This window comes from Hyalella azteca, unplaced genomic scaffold, assembly GCF_000764305.2.
Source record: "Hyalella azteca isolate HAZT.00-mixed unplaced genomic scaffold, Hazt_2.0.2 contig9107, whole genome shotgun sequence".
Classification (NCBI taxonomy): domain Eukaryota; kingdom Metazoa; phylum Arthropoda; class Malacostraca; order Amphipoda; family Hyalellidae; genus Hyalella; species Hyalella azteca.
Window position 1 is genome coordinate 46,265 of NW_025939186.1, and position 20,902 is coordinate 67,166.

General features: G+C 35.9%; 2 protein-coding genes across 2 annotated transcripts in view; one reads left to right on the forward strand and one right to left on the reverse strand.

The window, feature by feature from the left end:
- LOC108666600 (WD repeat-containing protein 81) overlaps positions 1–4,088 on the reverse strand; it is a gene marked incomplete in the record, with an annotated part of 16,511 nt that extends 12,423 nt beyond the window's left edge. Inside the window, 6 exon segments of the mRNA XM_018153509.2 lie at positions 159–924; positions 1,580–1,717; positions 2,064–2,178; positions 2,630–2,939; positions 3,189–3,315; positions 3,928–4,088. Coding sequence (XP_018008998.2) covers positions 159–924; positions 1,580–1,717; positions 2,064–2,178; positions 2,630–2,939; positions 3,189–3,315; positions 3,928–4,040 — 1,569 coding nt within the window.
- Positions 4,089–18,408: 14,320 nt separating this feature from the next.
- The window catches only part of LOC108666601 (SWI/SNF global transcription activator complex subunit snf59-like), a 10,042-nt gene continuing 7,548 nt past the window's right edge, over positions 18,409–20,902 (forward strand). The window contains exon 1 of the mRNA XM_018153510.1: positions 18,409–18,423. Within this exon, the coding sequence (XP_018008999.1) occupies positions 18,409–18,423 (15 nt within the window). The remainder of the gene's footprint in view (positions 18,424–20,902) is intronic.

Below are 20,902 nucleotides of genomic sequence, written 5' to 3' on the forward strand. Positions count from 1 at the left end.
CCGTCCGTGACTTCACGTTTTCATCGACGAGAAAATGCGCGCTCTGTCACACACTGCAGTGAGTACTGAGTTATATTATTATTTTAATAATTTATTTTAATTTATTTCATTTTTTAATAATAAATATTATTAAGAAATAATTATAGTAATAAGAATACCTGTTGCAGGAGCTGGCAAGCAGTCGGGTCTTTAACCAGCCTGAGGAAGGCCACAACGCGGGGCTCGTTCCCCTCTCCCCCATCTTCCCCTTGGGCCTCCAGAATGGAGTTATAATGTCCCCTTGACTCCTCTTGGGGACCTTCTCCTGACTCCGGTCCCTCTCCATGCTCCAAATATCCTCCGCTCTCACAACTCAGAGTATCACTTGAAGAATCTGAAGGTTTCAACCCATGACTTGAACTATATTTGGTCCCAGGCACTGGGGTTGTAGTTGGGTTGAGAACATCAGGCTGTGTTTTAGCCTCAACCCCAATTACTGCCATGCCCTGACCCTCAGCTTGTATAATTTCTGAATTATCATTTCTTCCCTCTTGATGCAGTGCATTTCCCTCATCAAACTCCTCCACTTCAGAAGATTTTCTACCTTTGCAAGAATTCATCCCCACGCAGGGAATTTTTTCCAGCGAAGAATTATTCGGAAACGTAGATTTTTGGGATAAATTCAAGTTTTTTGGTAATTTTTTCTCCTTATTTGTAGCATTTATTTTTGGTATGGTAAGCTTTGGTCTCCCATAGCTTGGTGGGAGAAGAGCGGACAGTGGGGCAGTGGGTGACAGGGTGAGGTTGTAGCAGTTGTCCACCCACAGGTGACTGAGTTTCACGTCACCCAGTGGGAGATGGCGCTCGTGTAGAGCATGACAGATGGTTAGCAGGTGGTACAAAACCAGCAGACCTGCTCCATCTGCTCCAGGAATCTTGTCCGGACTGTAAAATTATTATTTGGATTAATTCATCTTCATAAAAGAGAATATATTCCTATCCATTTCAATTTAACATGACTTTCAATGGCAATTTCTTAAATTCTTAATTTACCTGGTAGATTTTTCAAGTGTTGAGAATATATGCATCAAAAAAAGCCTAAGGGTATTCAAAATTTCTAGATTAATACAGATTATTTATACTCAAAAGTTTGAATATTTATACATCCAAAGCTTGAATATCAGAGTTATATTAAGCATTGGTGAAAAATGTACAATTGAATCATACTACAATAGTTAAATAATTAAGAACCTTACAATATACAAATACAATACTTATCTATCCAAACATTTTGTTAGAATCTTACAATATACAAAATTTTAACTTTCAAAAACGCAAAATGATGGCTACTCTTTATACAACTCTGATAGAGGTGACTATGTGCACTTTTATACAACTCTGATAGAGGTGACTGCGTGCACTTTTATACAACTCTGATAGAGGTGACTGCGTGCACTTTTATACAACTCTGGAGGTGACTGTGTGCGCTTTTATACAACTCTGATAGTGACATAAACTGCATGCATTTTTATACAACTCTGATAGTGACTTCAATACAACTCTGATAGTGACTTCAATACAACTCTGATAGTGACGTCACCTGAAGGTGACCGCGTGCTGCAAGGTGTGCTGCACAGACGGCAGCAGCACCAGGAAGTGTGCAGCACACTCAAGTATGCAGTGTGCTGTGCCCGCCTCCTCTGCACCGCATCTCTGCACTGTAAATCCTTCACCAACTCTGCACAGCGTTATTCATGCAATATTAATGTAATTTAACTAATAAATTACCAGATGCTAACAGCTAGTTATATGCTTGCATGTACTTATTTACTGATTAAAAACCAATTTGAACTTTTTAATTCAATGTTAGTTTTTTTAAGTGTTGGAAAAACTCTTATAATATCCTTGGACTTCAAAAAAAACATTAAAAAAAATTCATCAATCTGAATACTGGTTTAAAAATTTGAATAACACCCATATATGGTATCAATTAATTTATAATATAACAATATCCATTGACTTTAAAGAAGATAAATGAATTAATCTGAATTGCAGTCTATGTATGTGAAGACAATTCCCCTCACCCAGTGAGGTCCACAAGAGGGGCGCTGTAGAGGGCAGTGAGGGCAACCCTCAGAGCGTCAGTGCAGCTCAGAGGGGATGTTGGTAAAGACTTGCATGGTCTTGAGAAGCAACCATCTAAAATAAATTAATTTGTTATAATTATTTCTTCAATACATAATAATTCATTGAATTTATAATTGCAAATCAATCTTTGAAGAAATCTTTTTTAAAAAATGCTTTACAATGACAAATTTGGCGATTTCAAATTTACTTCACCATTCCTGCTACTAAACAACATTCACAGCTGAACCAATTATTTTACATCATAAAAGTACTAAATGTATTGGTTATGAGTAAAATATTATTTTTCACAGATATTATCAGTGAAATGAAATAATCTCATAAGCCAAAACAATAGGAAAAATTTTACCAATGACTACAATGCATGATATAGAAAAGAAAAGATATATAATGAAATTCTTGATAATAGTAGTCATTTAAACCTATGAGCAACTAGAAATTACTTACAAATAAGCAAAAACTCTATAAAACAAAACATATTTTAGTAACAGAAATGTACACTCACTTTGGTACTTTTTGGTAGCATCAACTTTGAGGTTCTCAGCATTAGTTTTAGCAACAGAGTTGAGAAGAGTTGAGAATGTAAAAACATCTTTTGAGTATTCAATGCTGGGCACCAATGCTCTGGACTGAGAATTTCCTGTTGCATTGTACACAAGACTTTGTCCTCGTGAGTACAAAGGAGTTGCTTGTCCTCCAGTTTTGGTGGGCTTGCCATGGGTGCTCAAGGCAACAGGTTTGGTGCCCGAGTTCATGTGATGGCAGTAAAAATGTTCAGCTATTGAACCTGCAGTGTTGGACGACTTGGGGAATGCCTGGAAAATAATTCCAGCATCATTACTTTCCACTTGCACTGCAGATTGCCATCCATCCATCCATCTCAAAATAAAATTCAGAAATTCTCACATTGAATTGGCAAATTATTTTTAGCAATAAGGAAATGTTATCAAAGACATTATTTTTAGCAATAAGGAAATGTTATCAAAGACATTATTTTTAGCAATAACAAAATGTTATCAAAGACATTATTTTACTAACTATAAATAAATGTAATTAATTTAGACCTGAACCAGGAGTTTATTCCAGGAGTTGTCAGCAGGCAACCCCTGCAGTAGAGAAGCTTGCACCTCAGCTCCTGACAAGGACGGGTGTGGCAAACTCAGAGGAATGCAGCGGCTCTTTATTAATGTCCTGAAGATTCCATTCCAAATTTTAACAGGTATGTAAAAATTAAAAATATGCAAAAAATTAAGAATATGTAAAAAAAATAAATAAGATTACAGTATAAGAGACTAAAACAAAGATGTAGGTATGCAACCCAAAGAATTAAGCAAGGCTATTGTGCAAGAAATTACACCAAACCAAAAACAAACTAGCATTTTCATTTTAATTTATTTAATTCAGGAAAATTATTCTCAGTGTCAGTGCTTCCATTTTGGTTTCAATTTGATATAAATTACATTTAGGCCAAACTAAAACTGAAACTTATTGTTCCAGTGAAAATCATATGAAAAGACCAAATGGAAGCAGACTAGAAAAGTTTCTAGTATAAATTTTAATATGATTTGTATGGAGGCAAGGAAAATACTATTTTTGACTTACTACTGACAAACAACAAAATGAGCATTAGAATAATTCATTTACATTTTATAAATATTGATTTATAATGAATTAGGGTACTAATAGAGGCAGAACAAAATCTTGTGTAAGATTTGCTTACCACAAAAAATTAGTCTCTTTAACACATGTTATGTTGATGCAGAGGAGACTAGCAATTTTCTAAAAAATTATAAATCTTCTCACCTAATCCAGTCCTGATGAACAAGAATTTCAACACATTGCTCAACTTCTTTGTAGATGATGAAATCCTTTGGGATGCGCAGCTCTTGCTGCACCACTGCTACGAGGTCCTCCATTACATACCATCAATTATATGCTCTGGGCTCATACATTTTTTTATACAGAACGTCTGGAAAACCACGAAGAAATTTTGATATACCAACAATAATAACAGTTAAACCAAGATCAGTTTTTGTGCCCAAAATGTCATCAGTATCATACAGGATTTGTTGTTAAATTAATTACCGTCAACCGGGGCTACTTGGGACAGATAATCGTTTTTTTGTTAACAACTGTTAATAACTTCTTACGATGAAACATTTCATAAACAAATTTAGGCTCATTTTATAGCTCTTTGCAAGGGCTATTGAATGGCATTGTCAAAAAAATTCCATATGCTATTCCTAAGGTGCCAGACGCAAAATAAAGATTGTCCCGAGTAGCCCCGTCGATCGGGGCTACTTGGGACAATGGGAATAAAACTTCATTTCAAAACATTTGAAGCATGCAGAGCTTACTCATCCATTACTAACAGTACTCTGAAGTCCTCCTCTTTCATTGTAGATGATGTAGAGGTAGAATAAATGACATTTTCTGTGATTTTCACTTGTTTTTCCTTTATCGATATGATATTGCCATATAGATTAATTACCGTACAGTATTATTGATGTGCAATTATCATATTATTGATGCGATATTGCCATTTACATTAATTACCATATTATTGATGTGCAATTATCATATTATTGATGCGATATTACCGTATCCATGAACATGCCATTGAGCATTTACAACAACCTTGTCCACTGCAAGCAAAATAAACAGGACTAGTTAAGAACAACTTAGTCCTAGGGGTACGACAAGAAAATAAAATCCTAGCGATTTACTATTTCCAGATTATATGAGCTAAACGCATTATTGAGACATGGTTTTTGTTTGAAGATATGTAGAGACTCCAAAATTCTCAAATCCAAGCAGCCAGAAGTGGAACTGAGTATCCTGAAATCACTCTCAGATACAGTCACGTCGCACTGTTCAGCATGGAGGCGCACGGAAGAATGAGGAGGCTTGGCGAGAGGCAAGTTAGAACGATAGCTCCTGCCACGGTGTTCAGAAACCCGGATGTAGAAGTTACGCGACGTCATTCCAACGTTCGTAGATGCACAGCGTGCACAACAGAACTCATAGACCAGGTTTGATCGCATCCGAGCAGGAATAACGTCCTTATACCTGAAGAAAGAACCAATTTTGAAATTATTTACCAGTAAAACATGCAAATTTATATATGGGAATGCAATAGTAAGAAAATTATTTATTGCACATTGCCCTATTTTGGTAGTGCATCTGAAACTATGTCCAAGGAATTAAAGATGCTGTGTTTGAAACAGTTCCAAAATATAAATTTGCATGTGCACACTGTGCATCTACGTACGTTGGAATGACGTCGCGTAACTTCTACATCCGGGTTTCTGAACACCGTGGCAGGAGCTATCGGTCTAACTTGCCTCTCGCCAAGCCTCCTCATTCTTCCGTGTGCCTCCATGCTGAACATGAATTGCAGCCACTGGCAGATGATGCTTATAAATTGATTCTGCTCACTTAGTTTATAATAAAACAATCAATATTTGTGATTACATTTACAAGTTCTCTCTTTAATACAAGATAGTTGACAAGTAAGTATTGAAATGCTCTGATGCGTTGGCACTAGAATCCAGATATTACTCAGTTGCGTGCATCAGTGCATGCTTTCATTACATGAGCGGCAATGTGAGTTTGCTCCCTAAAATCGCTTCCACAGTCACAGTGTGCATTAAACCCTTATTGGTGGCAACCCTGGTGTGATTTGCTATTAATTTGTGAATGTTAATTTGCAGTGTTTGACTTAGAGACAAATTCCTAATGAACTATTATTTAGTCTAATTAAAATCCTAAAGTGTTATAACATTCATTTTTGATTCTATCAAGTGGCAAGTGCAACTATTTTTAACTTTTCTATCCTAACTAAAATTTTGGACCAAAAAAGTGGCAAAGGTAGATTGAAAATAATATATCTACCAACATTTTTAGAATTCCATCCTGCGCATCCATGATACTTTCCTGATCTACTTAGATGTTGTTTACATTTTTTGCGGGAACTCATCGCAACTGATTTTAGGACAAGCTTTGCTGCATCGTAATCCATCCAACGTACCGGAAACCTTACTTTTTTTCTAAATAGTTGGCTGAAGACTGAGAAATATATTAAATGCAAGAATTTCAATCTAAATGTGTCGGCAAGATCTTTTGAAGGCAAAAATTTTGCCAATAATGCGTCGCCGTAGGTCTTTAAATCTTCGTTCACTCTCTGCACAGTGGTATATCTGGACTGACTGAACTGGACTGTCACTTCAACTGGTCCTGGAGGTAAAGTCTACAAAAGTTGCAGCTTTGCCCAATTGCCTGTTTGCCAGTAAACTGCCACAACACAGTTGCAGCAGTTGACATAACTAACCTAAATATTCAACCATAAAACAGTTATTAGCCTAAATTTCTTTGAAATTTGAATGGCTACATTATGCAACTTGAATAACAGTGGCAAATCTAGCAAGTACCACGTAAGTAAAGTGTCACGTTCAAACCAAATAAGTGGCTGTATTATTGCAATAAATTATAATGCTGACTGCTGAGACTTTGACTTGACTCTTGAGTGAATGATTATGATTAAACCCAGATAATAAATATGGGACAATGATAACAAAGACAAATAAAGTATTTTGCTTTTTTAGCATGCAGTAGTAGATTATTATATGATTTCAATACTTTGTTTCACGTATTTTCATCCGGCATCTTTTCTTTATTCCTGAGACGTGAGACCTTACGTCCGCAGCCTGTCTTAACAGAGGCACCATGAACGAATGGAGGCGGAGCGTAAATACGGACGCAAGTAGCATCAGCTGTTGTTCTTATTCTACCGTGACGGAAAATTAAACGGAAATCATTTCTGGTCAAGCTATCTACACAAAAATGAAATGTAAATTTTATTGAAAACGCTTTCACTTTATATTTCAAAACTAATCATTACAATTTTAATTTTTAGGTAGTTTGATAATTATCTCTTCTGGAAAATGATCATTTTTTAATAGTTTAATAATAATTTCGTGCACAGACCAAGTTTATTTTAACCAAAAATAGTGCTATCTACACATTGTGATCGAATTGGTGTTATAACATTCAAAATTGGTAAATCAAAGCTCAAATATATACAAGTTTATTTGTACAAACGCATCTCTACAGACATTCCTTCGTGTACAAACGATTTTTATGACAAGAAAATTGAAATGAATATAAATAAAGAGAAGTCACGTACAGAGATATTCATCTGCATTATCACATAATTGTGACAATCACAATTCAATCATTGAATTCAAGGCCTGCAAAAGAATTATGACACTTTTCAATTTTCAATGCATTAGTCTATTTTCCAATTTATTCTATTTTGAGAAGCCAATTTGATATTATATCGCAATCAAAATTTTTTTATCCACAATCAAAACCTATAACAAATATTTAACCGTTGCATGAAAGTGATGAAACTTACTCTGCATTTGATACACAAACTCAACATAACTACTCCATAATTTCCTTAGTTATCCTCCAATACTATTTTCTTTCCAGTCGCTCATCCTAAGTCCACGGATGTAAGAACCAGTATTTAACAATCTCATTTTTGCCTCCGCACATGTACGTATGTTACACGTGCTTCCTGACACAAAAATTAAACTAACTCTTATGTGAAACTTTAAACACATAAAAATATGAATGGAAAAATAAATTAAAATAAAATATCAATCATTTATTCCTAAAATACGAATTTCAGGATGTTAAGTGATAAATGAAGGCAAATTGAGCTTGAACTGCACAGGATACGACAATTCAAATTTAAGATTTCTGTTCACAATTTATTGTTTAATATACGATTGCTGATACAATTTCATTTTTATATGAATGATGACTTAGGTTATTAGTGCGCAAAAAATGAACTATCACTGTCTTAATTATTTTAACGCGATTAAAAACTCGTCTTTTGTAACTTGATATTTATAATATTATTACCTGCAGTATATTACTTCAATATTTTATATTTAAAATGAAAGATAAAATTGTAGAATTTACAAATTATGTTTTCATATTAAATTCCTGCGGAGTAGAGGCAGTGAGGCAACATAAATGAAAATTCGCATTTATAATGAATTGAAAACGTAATGTTTTATAGAAGAATTTATTGTACCTACGCGGTATTCTGTTCAAATGCAATGAACATTATGTACATAACATAGATAAAATGCAACCTACGAAAGAGCAACGTATTTAAGTATTACTAAGTGTTGTATAATAGATTAATTATTTTAACTAGAGTATGATTATTTAATTTTAACTAGAGTATGTATGTATATACGAAGACATATAAAATATGAGCGTACAAATTAGAGTCTCCGGCACGTTGGTATAGCCAAGTTTGTATATCTATGACTAGATTATCGCGTATATCATTCCTATAACTCATTCCTATGACTCATTCCTATAACTCATTCCTATGACTCATTCCTATAACTCATTCCTCACGACTATACCACGCCTATTGCTTATAATTTACCAACCTTGTATCCTTGCTATAGCCTATGTCTTATTATACCTATAACTTATATATATTATATATCTTATATATATACGTATGTCTTTAAGTCAATTTAGCTCTTTTGTGCACTAAACAATTTGATTAAATGAAACAGCCTCAGAGTTTCTGAAAAAATACACAAATGAAGTAAATTGAACTTTTTTCAACAAAATTAGGAAAATACAGGCCATACAATTAATTTAATAACGAGTATTATCAACAACACATCCGATCAACATTTTACCTGAAATAAAAATTTTACAATAGATCAACATTTTACATGAAATAAACATTTTGCAAGAGATCAACATTTTACATGAAATCAACATTTAACAGGAGGTCAACATTTTACATGAAATCAACATTTTACACGAGGTCAACATTTTACATGAAATCAACATTTTACAGGAGATCAACATTTTACATGAAATCAACATTTTACAGGAGGTCAACATTTTACATGAAATAAACATTTTAGAGGAGGTCAGCATTTTACATGAAATCAACATTTTACCTGAAATAAAAATTATACAATAGATCAACATTTTACATGAAATAAACATTTTGCAAGAGATCAACATTTTACATGAAATCAACATTTTACATGAGGTCAACATTTTACATGAAATCAACATTTTACATGAGATCAACATTTTACATGAAATCAACATTTTACAAGAGATCAACATTTTACATGAAATAAACATTTTACAAGAGATCAACATTTTACATGAAATAAACATTTTACAAGAGATCAAAATTTTACATGAGATCAACATTTTACATGAAATTAACATTTTACATCAGATCAACGGAAGATGATCCTTGAAGAGTTTTGTAGATGCTGTCTTTTTTCTCCAAACAAACCCGACATTTACAATAACAACATGAACAGTGTAAATTGTAGTGACAATTACACAGAAATGAGTATTGTGTGCCCACAAAATTTCCTGTAAATGAATTATGTTAAAAATAGTGTTTGTGTTTCCTTGAAGTCCATACAGGAAACACAAACCTGTGTGATGTGTGCACTGTGTGTTCAGTCCAAGAAGGGCATTTATCATTTATATCAATGCATCTCTTTTAAAAGGACATTTATCATTTCTCATTTATCATCATTTATGTTAAAAATAATGTTTGTGTTCCCTTGAAGTCCATACAGGAAACAGAAACCTGTGTGATGTGTGCACTGTGTGTTCAGTCCAAGTCTGCACATTCAAGCCATTTCAGGTGAATGACGTGAATATGTTTCTGGACTTTAAAAAAAACAATTGGGTCAAATTATTAATATCAATTGAAACATTTTCTCAACCACAGCACAAGCAAGAAGCGGTTGTATCAACACATTAGTTACACCTCAACACATTAGTTACACATCAACACATTAGTTACACATCAACACATTAGTTACACATCAACACATTAGTTACACATACAAATTCACAATTCTCACGATTAAGCATTTCACCAAAATTTAGTGGCCTTAGAATGTAAAGTAACGGAGCGGCTTGAAAGCGTCTCAAAACGTCCTTATATATTCCATAATATACGCATCTATTTACATGCGTATATGCGCCATAGTATAAGCATGTTATTACATGCGTATGTTGGCCGTAAAATACACATCTTAAAACATGCGTATATACGCATAATATACGCATCTTGTTTTAATAATATATATACGTCATAATATACGCATCTTATTGCAAGCGTATAATATATACGTCATACTATACGCATCTTAGTCTACGCTCACCTACAGCACCGAAAGTATGGTTTTAATGATCAATAAATAATCAATGATAATATATCAGTAATATATCACATTATATACATATTCATGGGGCTATTTATTCAATTAACGAAACTTGATACAATATTTTTTACTTTATCAGAAATTATATTAAAAAAAATTTTTGTTGCGTCTAAATTATCGTGCAACTTATCAATTCACCAAATGAAATGATTCGTCTTACATAAAAAGTATGGCAAATGATACGGCAAATTCTAATACCTAATTAATAAAAATGTGAAAAAGTTACATCAATAGAAATAGAACCTTTCATAAAAAGGGTTGGGATATTAATAATATTTGGTGCATTAATATCACTAGAAGTGATTCAAAACGCTGAGGTAGTTTATTTAACTTCAATTACAAACACATTAATCACACCAATTATGAGCACACTAACAACCCCAATTATGAACACACTAATCACCCCGATTACCAATTAACCATAATTTGATGTATTGATGTATTTTTATGTTCCCCGAGTCCCGGACATGCCATGTCCCTCGCGCCGACTCGAACCATAGCTGCGCTACGGATGTTATGCCTGACTTTGTGCATAGGTCCGATCATGACTAACATCCGTCCGGTCAAAGTCCTTTCATGAGTGCATAACTCTGTGGGCATAGGTCCGATCACGACTAACATCCGTCCGATCATAGTCCTTTCATGAGTGCATGATTCTGTGGGCATAGGTCCGATCACGACTAACATCCGTCCGATCATAGTCCTTTCATGAGTGCATGCCTCTGTGGGCGTAGGTCCGATCACGACTAACATCCGTCCGATCATAGTCCTTTCATGAGTGCATAACTCTGTGGGCATAGGTCCGATCATGACTAACATCCGTCCGGTCATGGTCCTTTCATGATGGCATGACTCTGTGCATAGGTCCGATCACGACTAACATCCGTCCGATCATAGTCCTTTCATGAGTGCATAACTCTGGGGGCAAAGGTCCGAGTGGGTGCTATCCAGGGGGTTTTTGTAGGAGTATAGTGAGGGATGTATGTAGGACTAGGAGTATAGTGATGTATGTTTTTAGGAGTATAGTGAGGGATGGTGACCACAGCGGAGTCTGCTGAGGTGCACCCTGTCTGTACGGCCCAACTGCTGTTCTGAATGGCTGTTGTCTGGTTCTGTCGTCAAATATATTGTCGATTGATGGATTCGAGAGTTAGAAGTGTGAGTATATATTTATGTGAGTAGTTCCGGGTTAGATGTGTGTGTATCTATTTGATGAAGTTTGCTGGGTCTGTAGGAGGGGGTATGGAATTAATAATTGTGAGATAGTAGTTGTATGGAGTGTTGGCAATTTGTCTGGGTGTAGGGGGTAAATGTTGAAAGTGATGGCAGGGACTGAGGAGGTTGTGGAGTGCTGATGCAAGGATTTGGGCGCCTTTTATATCAAGATGTTTTTTCAGAAGGACGACTTTGGTTTCTGCATGGACATAACTGGATGGTGTGGTTTGAGTGCTGCCAAGTGCGATTCTGAGGGCTGTGTTTTGTATGGTTTGTAGGTGTTTGTGAAGTGTGGGTGAAATAATGAGAGCCCAGGCTGGACTTGCATAGTCCAGTATATTGTTTGTACAATAGAGTTAGAGCTCTAGTGTGTTTAGCCTAGGTCTGCATTTTGTTTTGATGTCCAGTATGTGTGGCCCGAAAGACATAGAAGTGTTGTAAGTGACACCTAGGATCATGGTTTCATGTGTGTGTGGTATGATGAATGTGTTGTTTAGTGTGACTGCGTGATGGTGTTGTTTAGTGTGACTGTTGGTCTGTGTTGATAACCCGGCTGCACCCGTAATTGATAATAACCTTATCTAATAACTAATTAGCATGATCTATTAAAGAAAACTACGTTTCCTAATTAGGTTCTAATTGGCATGTAAAGTTATTTTTTCAGTGCAAGTAATTATACTCGTCGGAAAAAAGTATTATAGACAAATAATATATTACAAGGGGCAAATAACAAGCTGATTTTCACTTGATTATTCCCGCGGTAAGTGTTATTGAATATTTCTTTATATTAATCCTTCAAATCATTTAAATTAACATTTTCGTTAATATCTAATTAGCGGTAGTGTTGATTAAGAATTTGTGATTATGACATTTATTACGTGGGTTGAATGATGCTATTAAGTAGGAAAAAAAATTAAGTAGATGAGAGTAGTTAAGTGGGGAAATAATTAACAAGTTGACCTCATTATTGCTGACAATTATTGTTAATGGGCTGGCAACAATTATTGATCAGGTTTATTGTTAATGTTTCGCTTATGGTTCTTTGACGGCAGAAATTCGCAGCATCGCAACGAATCTGAAATGAAACGGAACCGCGCCGAGAGAGAATAACTACTCAATACAGAACGAGTAGTTAAGTAGTTGATTAAATATTTAGTAATAATGAGAATGCACTATGTGAGTAAATAATTAGGTGCTTAATATTTGATTAAATATTAATTACGTTAGTGGCACGTTAATGAGATTAATGCAAATGTAATATATAATACTACATAATAAATATATTACTACATAAGTGATATTTGACTAAACGATCAGATTTTTTCACTTCTTATTAATATAAAAGTTTTCTTCAGCGCTCAAACACAATGATTGAAAAAATGTACAAGTTGCACGCTACGTACGCTTTGTACATTTCTATAGCACATATATTCGCTCACGTATTTCTAAACGTATATACAATATACAAGTGTGACAGGAGACCTGAAAATTTGTATGTTATATAAACAATTTTCTTTATTTCTAATAAATTGGAAGACAAAAAGTAAACTTTGTATGAAAAACAAAACATACCCAAATTTTATACAGGAATGTAAGCGGTACATGTCCTATACAATTATATGTATGAAAATACCTGGTATATATATGTTTGTACAACGATAATATAAGCGGTATATACATGCATGCCGCATGTATATACCATACATAGCGCACCACGCACCACGCGCACCACGCACCACGTGCACCACGCACCACGTGCACCACGTGCACCACGCACCACGTGCACCACGCACCACGCACCACGTGCACCACGTGCACCACGTGCACCACGTGCANTGTTTTTATTCTTAACTAATAATATGGTATTTATTCTTAACTAATATTATGGTATTTATTCTTAACTAATAATACTGTTTTTATTCTTAACTAATAATATGGTATTTATTCTTAACTAATATTATGGTATTTATTCTTAACTAATAATACTGTTTTTATTCTTAACTAATAATATGGTATTTATTCTTAACTAATATTATGGTATTTATTCTTAACTAATAATACTGTTTTTATTCTTAACTAATAATATGGTATTTATTCTTAACTAATATTATGGTATTTATTCTTAACTAATAATACTGTTTTTATTCTTAACTAATAATATGGTATTTATTCTTAACTAATATTATGGTATTTATTCCTAACTAATATTACTGTTTTTATTCTTAACTAATAATATGGTATTTATTCTTAACTAATAGAATGGTATTTATCCCTAACTAAGAGTATTGTATGTAAACATTTCTATATTATAAAGCATCGAAGCATCATATGATCGATGGTCCTAAGTCATACCATGGTAATGGTAGTTAGATGATCATTAGGTTATTAGTATTATCATTATTAGTATGGTTAGTATTTATTATACTATAAATACTCATATAGAACGACAGTTAACATTACTTATTATCTATTATCGCTCGACTATTAGATCCGTTCCGCACAATTTTATCGTGTATAATGAAAGATTTTTTTCAAAATGCAACTAAATTCATCTATAAAATACATTGAGTGAATACATTGTACGATAAACACTGAAAAAGATGACCCTGAATAACGGCAGTATCCGTTGACATTTTGTTGACATCCGCTCATTTTGACTGCTCACATCTGTTGAATTTCAATGTTGATATCCGTCCTTGAATTTGACTGTTGATAGTCGTAGACTTTACATGTTGATTTTAGATGCTGCCATCAGGTGATTTTGACTGTTGATGTATGTTGATTTTAACTGTTGAAATCCATTGATAATGACTGTTTAAATCCACTTATTTTGGCTGTTGACATCTGTTTATTTAGGCTGTTGATATACTTCGATTTCGATAAGTGACGCCCGCTGATTTTGGTTGTTGACAAATGTCAATTTTTGCTGTTGAAATCCGTTTATTGGCTGGATTTGGCCGCTAATCTCGGCTGGATTTGGCTGCTAATCTTGGCTGGATTTGGCTGCTAATCTTGGCTGGATTTGGCTGCTAATCTTGGCTGGATTTGGCTGCTAATCTTGGCTGGATTTAGCTGCTAATCTTGGCTGGATTTAGCTAGGTTTATTCACTACTTTGCGCCACTCAATCCGCCCTTGTGTTGGTGTGCAACTTTTGACAACTGAAGCAAGCTCGCCGTTCCTGAAAAAAAAATAATTTTCATTAATACAATAAAAATTAATTATTAAGACAAATACATGACTGCCATACAACTATATTTCTTGCTTAGAAAGATATTCACCGGGTTTTTCATTTGCGTTATAATTTCACGCTGAAATTTAACAGTAAACGTTCACCCCACGTCACCTTAAACGTCCTGTAAAACTTTCCCTATGAACATTAACATTAAACGTTCAAACGGAACGTCCACAACAAACGTTCCAACTATATATTCAACCCGAACGTTTGACCCACGCTTCACCGACACATGGTGGTATCAACATGAATTTATTCAGCGCCAAACAATGTTGTCTACATGATTTTATTCAGAGCCAAAATTATGTTTTCAACATAAACTTATTGAGAGCCAAACATTATGTTATTAACATGAATTTATCCAGCGTTATCATCTAGATTTTTGTCCATAAAGCTTAATTTGATTTTATGAAGAAGTGCCAATTTTCAGTTGAAAAATTTTATAAGTGTGTTCAGTTCAGAATGACCTTTTAGCTATAAATGTACAATACGAGCATGCCAATTTGCTAGAAGTGCCCTCTTCCTGTTTGCCTATTTAATAAATATGCCTATTCCAGTTTTGCATATTTGATAAATGTGCCCATTCCAGTTTGCCTATTAGTTAGAAGGGCCCCATTCCATATTGTCCATTTGCAATAAATGCCCCATTCCAGTTTGCCTATTTGCTGTTAATACAAATACGACAGCCTCTCAACTCAAACACTCAACCGGCGTCCACTCAACCATTCCCTATTCCCACTCGCGTCCCAAACCTCATTCCCACAATTTCCAATCCCGAAATGGAATCGGGAACCGGCATTGTCGCGCAGACTTCATCAGCGGATTGAAGTTTGGGCGACGCAACAGCGGCGACGCAACAGCGGCGACGCAACAGCGACGACGCAATTAACAGCAGCGACGCAACAGCAGCGACGCAACAGCGACGACGCAACAGCGGTGACGAAACAGAGACGACGCAACAGTGGTGACGCAACAGCAGCGACGCAACACCAGCGACGCAACAGCTGTCTCTTATACACATCTAGATGTGTATAAGAGACAGAATGTACAGACTCAGCTGCAGTTGTAGAGGTAGACTGCAGCTGTACATCTGATGTACAGATTCAGCTGCAGTTACAGAGGAAGAACCGCAAAGTCCAAGTCTTGGGAAGACTAGTAAAAAAATCGAACCTAATTGATATTTAATTATTATTTAAGTGAATCCAGTTAGTATATAACCTAGCTTTACGGCCTTATTGCTTCCAATAAAGGCATGTAAATACAAAAAATATTTGATTTCATTATGACAAAAAACGTGTTTTCGTGACAACATTATAGAATCCGAGCACTTATTACAAATTTGATGTTACCGGTAGCATGAAACTTATTCCCGGAAAATACAATTCATAAACGGTTGAACTGACACCCATTAAAATCATACAAGCATTGCAATGTTGGAAAGATAATGAATTCGTCGAATTAAGCGATATAATGTGTCGAATCATGGAAGTTATTAACATAAAACCATTTCTCAAAAGGGCTTTCCAATTCTCAAATGAGGAGCGAGCAGTTTTATTATTGAAGCACTGAAACGGCTTAATTGGCGGCTTTGAAATCTAAACAGTCAATGTCTGTCTGGTGAATCAAATGAATGTTTAGTCTTGATGAATTCTTCACATTCACTGATATTCAGTGTTGAATCATGGAAGTTATTACAAGAAAACTCTCTTCTGAATTTACTGAACCTCTGAAATTCACTCAACCTGTTTCCAGTGGAAAAATTGATGAATTCTTCGACTTGAGGGGCCAATCAAACTGGGCCATTCACTTCAAACTGGGCCATTCAGTTAAAACTGGTCCATTCAGTTAAACTGGGCCATTCAGTTAAAACTGGTCCATTCAGTTAAACTGGGCCATTCAGTTCAAACTGGGCCATTCAGTTCAAACTGGGCCATTCAGTTCAAACTGGGCCATTCAGTTCAAACTGGGCCAAACAGTTCAAACCGGGCAATTCATTCAATTCAAACAGGGCAATGGTCGTTTGCATACAAAGGGATTGAGTTAAGCCTTTTGAAAATTGATTTTCCGTTAAAAACTATCATGATTCAACAATGAATGTCACCTAAATTAAAAAATTCATTCACCTCCCTAAAATGTAAAGAATTAAATTACAATCAAGCTAAGAAGATAAGGACCTTGTCTTAATAATGCGTACAGTTCTTATACTCTTGAAATGTAAATCATTAGATTTTATGTACCGTTCTCGTTTTCTTATTACTTAAGTTTTAATATCTTTCGTGTATAATTTGATTTCATTGCTGATTGTACCTGTACTCTATATATATTTTTAATTAATTATGGCGCTGGTCTCCAAAAATTTTAAAATGAGGGTATAATGAATTTACTAGACGTTTTCTCAGCTTTTAAATTCTTTGGCAATTCATTAGTTTTTTAATTCGGTTTCCCGGGAATATTATTCATGATTCATTAGAGAACAGCATCTTAAAAAATTCATTAATTTCTCAACTGTGCAGTGGATGTATGAATTTTATGTGGGTCGGTTGAACCGCTTCAGAATTGTCTTTTAATAGTGCAGGTATAGGCCTATAGAGCAGGTATAGGCCTATATGGCAGTTATAGGCCTATATGGCAGGTATAGGCCTATAGTGGAGGTATAGGCCTATAGAGCAGGTATAGGCCTATAGAGCAGGTATAGGCCTATATGGCAGGTATAGGCCTATAGTGCAGGTATAGGCATATAGTGCAGGTATAGGCCTATATGGCAGGTATAGGCATATAGTGACTACACAACACACAGGCTACACAACACACAGGCTACACAACACACAGGCAATACAACACACAGGCTACACAACACACAGGCTACACAACACACAGGCAATACAACACACAGGCTACACAACACACAGGCTACACAGCACACAGGCTACACAGCACATAGGCTACACAGCACAACACAATCGGCCCTCTTGCGAGCTCAAACTTTTTCAACCCAAGAGAACTTGAGTTGATTTTTGCCAATATCTGAGCGGCGAAGTTTAGGCGAACTTCGTCTTGAGATGCCGGCAAGTTGTGCAACTTTGGAACTTTATCATCCATACTGGGTGATGATGGGGTGATGATGGGTGATGATGGGGTGATGCTGAGTGATGTTGCAGGGGTGATGCTGTTTGATGATGGGGTGATACTGAGTGATGATGGGGTGATACTGGGTGATGATGGGGTGATACTGGGTGATGATGGGGTGATACTGGGTGATGATGGGGTGATACTGGGTGATGANACAACACACAGGCTACACAACACACAAGCTACACAACACACAGACTACACAACACACAGACTACACAACACACAGGCTACACAACACAACACAATCGGCCCTCTTGCGAGCTCAAACTTTTTCAACCCAAGAGAACTTGGGTTGATTTTTGCCAATATTTGAGCGGCGAAGTTTAGGCGAACTTCGTCTTGAGATGCCGGCAAGTTGGGCAACTTTAGAACTTTATCATCCATACTGGGTGATGATGGGTGATGATGTGGTGATTCTGGGTGATGATGGGGAATGATGAGTGATGATGTAACATACATCAAATTACCAACAAAATGCGTAAACCAAATGTTAACTTCACCAAATTTCATACATAATTCTTTTAAATATCGACAAATGACAATTATTTTAAAGATTACACGACGAAAATTGCATGTGTTCAACTATGATGTATTCAACTGACGTCAGTTCAACTTTTCAACATGCATGTGTTCAACTTTAACGCATTCCAAACTCGTCCGAACCTCGCAAAGTTCACTGCAACTTTGAACTAAAGTTCCCATTCCAATTGGATTAGGCACCTTATATTAGACGCCTTCACTTCCCATTAGGCACCTGAATTCTGCCATGAAATTGCAATTCACTTTTCCGAATATACGATTGAATAAAATTCTAATTCCGACTGCGAAAATTTAAAAAGATGCCGCTGCTGAAAATGAATCCAAATTTACATTAAGGAAACCAATAATAATAATCGCATCATATTTTGAGCATTTGCTAATAACAAAAACCAATGTTTAAGACTACATAAAAATTTCGAAGAATAAAATAACATTTTTCCGATCCGTCGCTGCATACACTCACTGTTGAACTCACAAAAAGCATGAAGTTTTTCCGAATTTAAATTAAAAGAAAATAATGAAGAAATTTTTCACCATAAAAAGACCGTCCTATGCCGGAAGGTGAACATGGACTTCTTGAGTGAAAACTAGATATCCTAAAATATCCTAAGATATCCTATGACCTGTAGGATACCTGGCTAACGTAGCCACTAAACCATTTGAGACTTGGAGGCTCATTAATCATTACTGATGATAAGAAAATTATTTTAAATGTCAAGGGAAACGGCACACAATTTGTCATGAAATTTCTGTTATATCACCCACATGTACATAGTATTCCGTACTATAGTTCCTACGAGTAAGTTACTTCGCTCTAGAACTAGTGACCATTGTTAGCATTGACTCGGCTCTTGTACGTTCAAGACCTACAACTACCTACTGTTCTCCTTGTAAGTAATCTGTAAATAGTTTCTTTATCTGTAAGGCCTTCATACATGAATATATTCCCTTTACGTTGCCGTTTTTCCTGTTTTATAGTAGTGTTATTTTGTTCCAGGATGTTACGTTCTTGTTTAATAAAGCTCTTGAGTTACCTTGGCTTTCGCTTACAACACAATTATCATGGCTTCTCAAGCGTGTTTCTCACATCTACTAAGGGAAATTGTTCAGAGCAACACGGTGCAGTGGTGCAATAAAGATGCGGTGGTGCAGTGACGGTGCAGTGAAGATTCAGTGGTGCAGTGCAGGTGCAGTCCATAAAAAATATTTTTGATGCGGGCCTGACTCTGCATCAGGTGCCGCCCAGGACTCGGGGAGCGCGAAAATCAGCCGCTCATGTCCGCTTCTGCTCAGGGTTTGAAAGGCAGCCTCTGGACAGCTGGCAAGCTCGATGTGACTCGGCTCGGCCAACTCTTCTCATGCTTTCAGGCGACAATCAAGTCGGAAAGGAGATTCTGACCAGAAACTAATTGTAATCGGGGGCCAATAAGACCCAGAATAACTTTGCGCCGAACGTATGGACTATTCGGCCGAAGCATTGGCGGTCCCCGAATTTTTATGTAGGTAGGGCAGTGAATGTATCGTGAAAATGCAGTGCTGCAGTGAAGGTGCAGTGATTTAGTGAAGATGCAGTTGTGTAACTAAGATGCAATGAAGCAGTGAAGGTACCGAGAAGATGCAGTGATGTAGTGACGATGGAGTGGTGCAGTGAAGGTGCAGTGAGTACTGCCCTCATCACACAGTAGGAGTGAACCGCTACTGCCGTGACAGGACAATATTCACCGCACCCTCGGCCAGGTCTCCGGTGCAGTGGTGACGTTTTCCCAGGTGCTCTCCGTCATACTTTTTTTACACATTTTAAAACTCTGTCATTCTACAAATATATTGTGCACATTGTACCCAATTATTGCACCATCGATAGGGTGCACTTATATAAATTAAATTCATTAACCACAGTGCCTAAAACAATTAATATAAAAATCTCTCAATATATTTATATAAAACAAATAAATATATCTATAGCTCATCATTTACGAAAAAATATTCTATATTATTATATTCCAAAATGTCATTAAATAATTTTAATGGACTACAATTGAATTGAAATATTCAATTTATTTCTTATGAATTGACTATTAGAGAAATTTATGTTTTTAATTATATATTAAATTGAAAAATGAATGTTTTTATATGTAAGGAAAAAATTAAGACTTAAACGCAAAATTTGAGGAAATTAAAATGAGTTTCAGACCTACCAGTCGGCTGATGTGCTGGTGCTGCTGGTGCACAGATGGTGTTGGTGCTGCTGGTGCACAGATGGTGCTGGTGCTGCTGGTGCACAGATGGTGCTGGTGCTGCTGGTGCACAGATGGTGCTGGTGCTGCTGGTGCACAGATGGTGCTGGTGCTG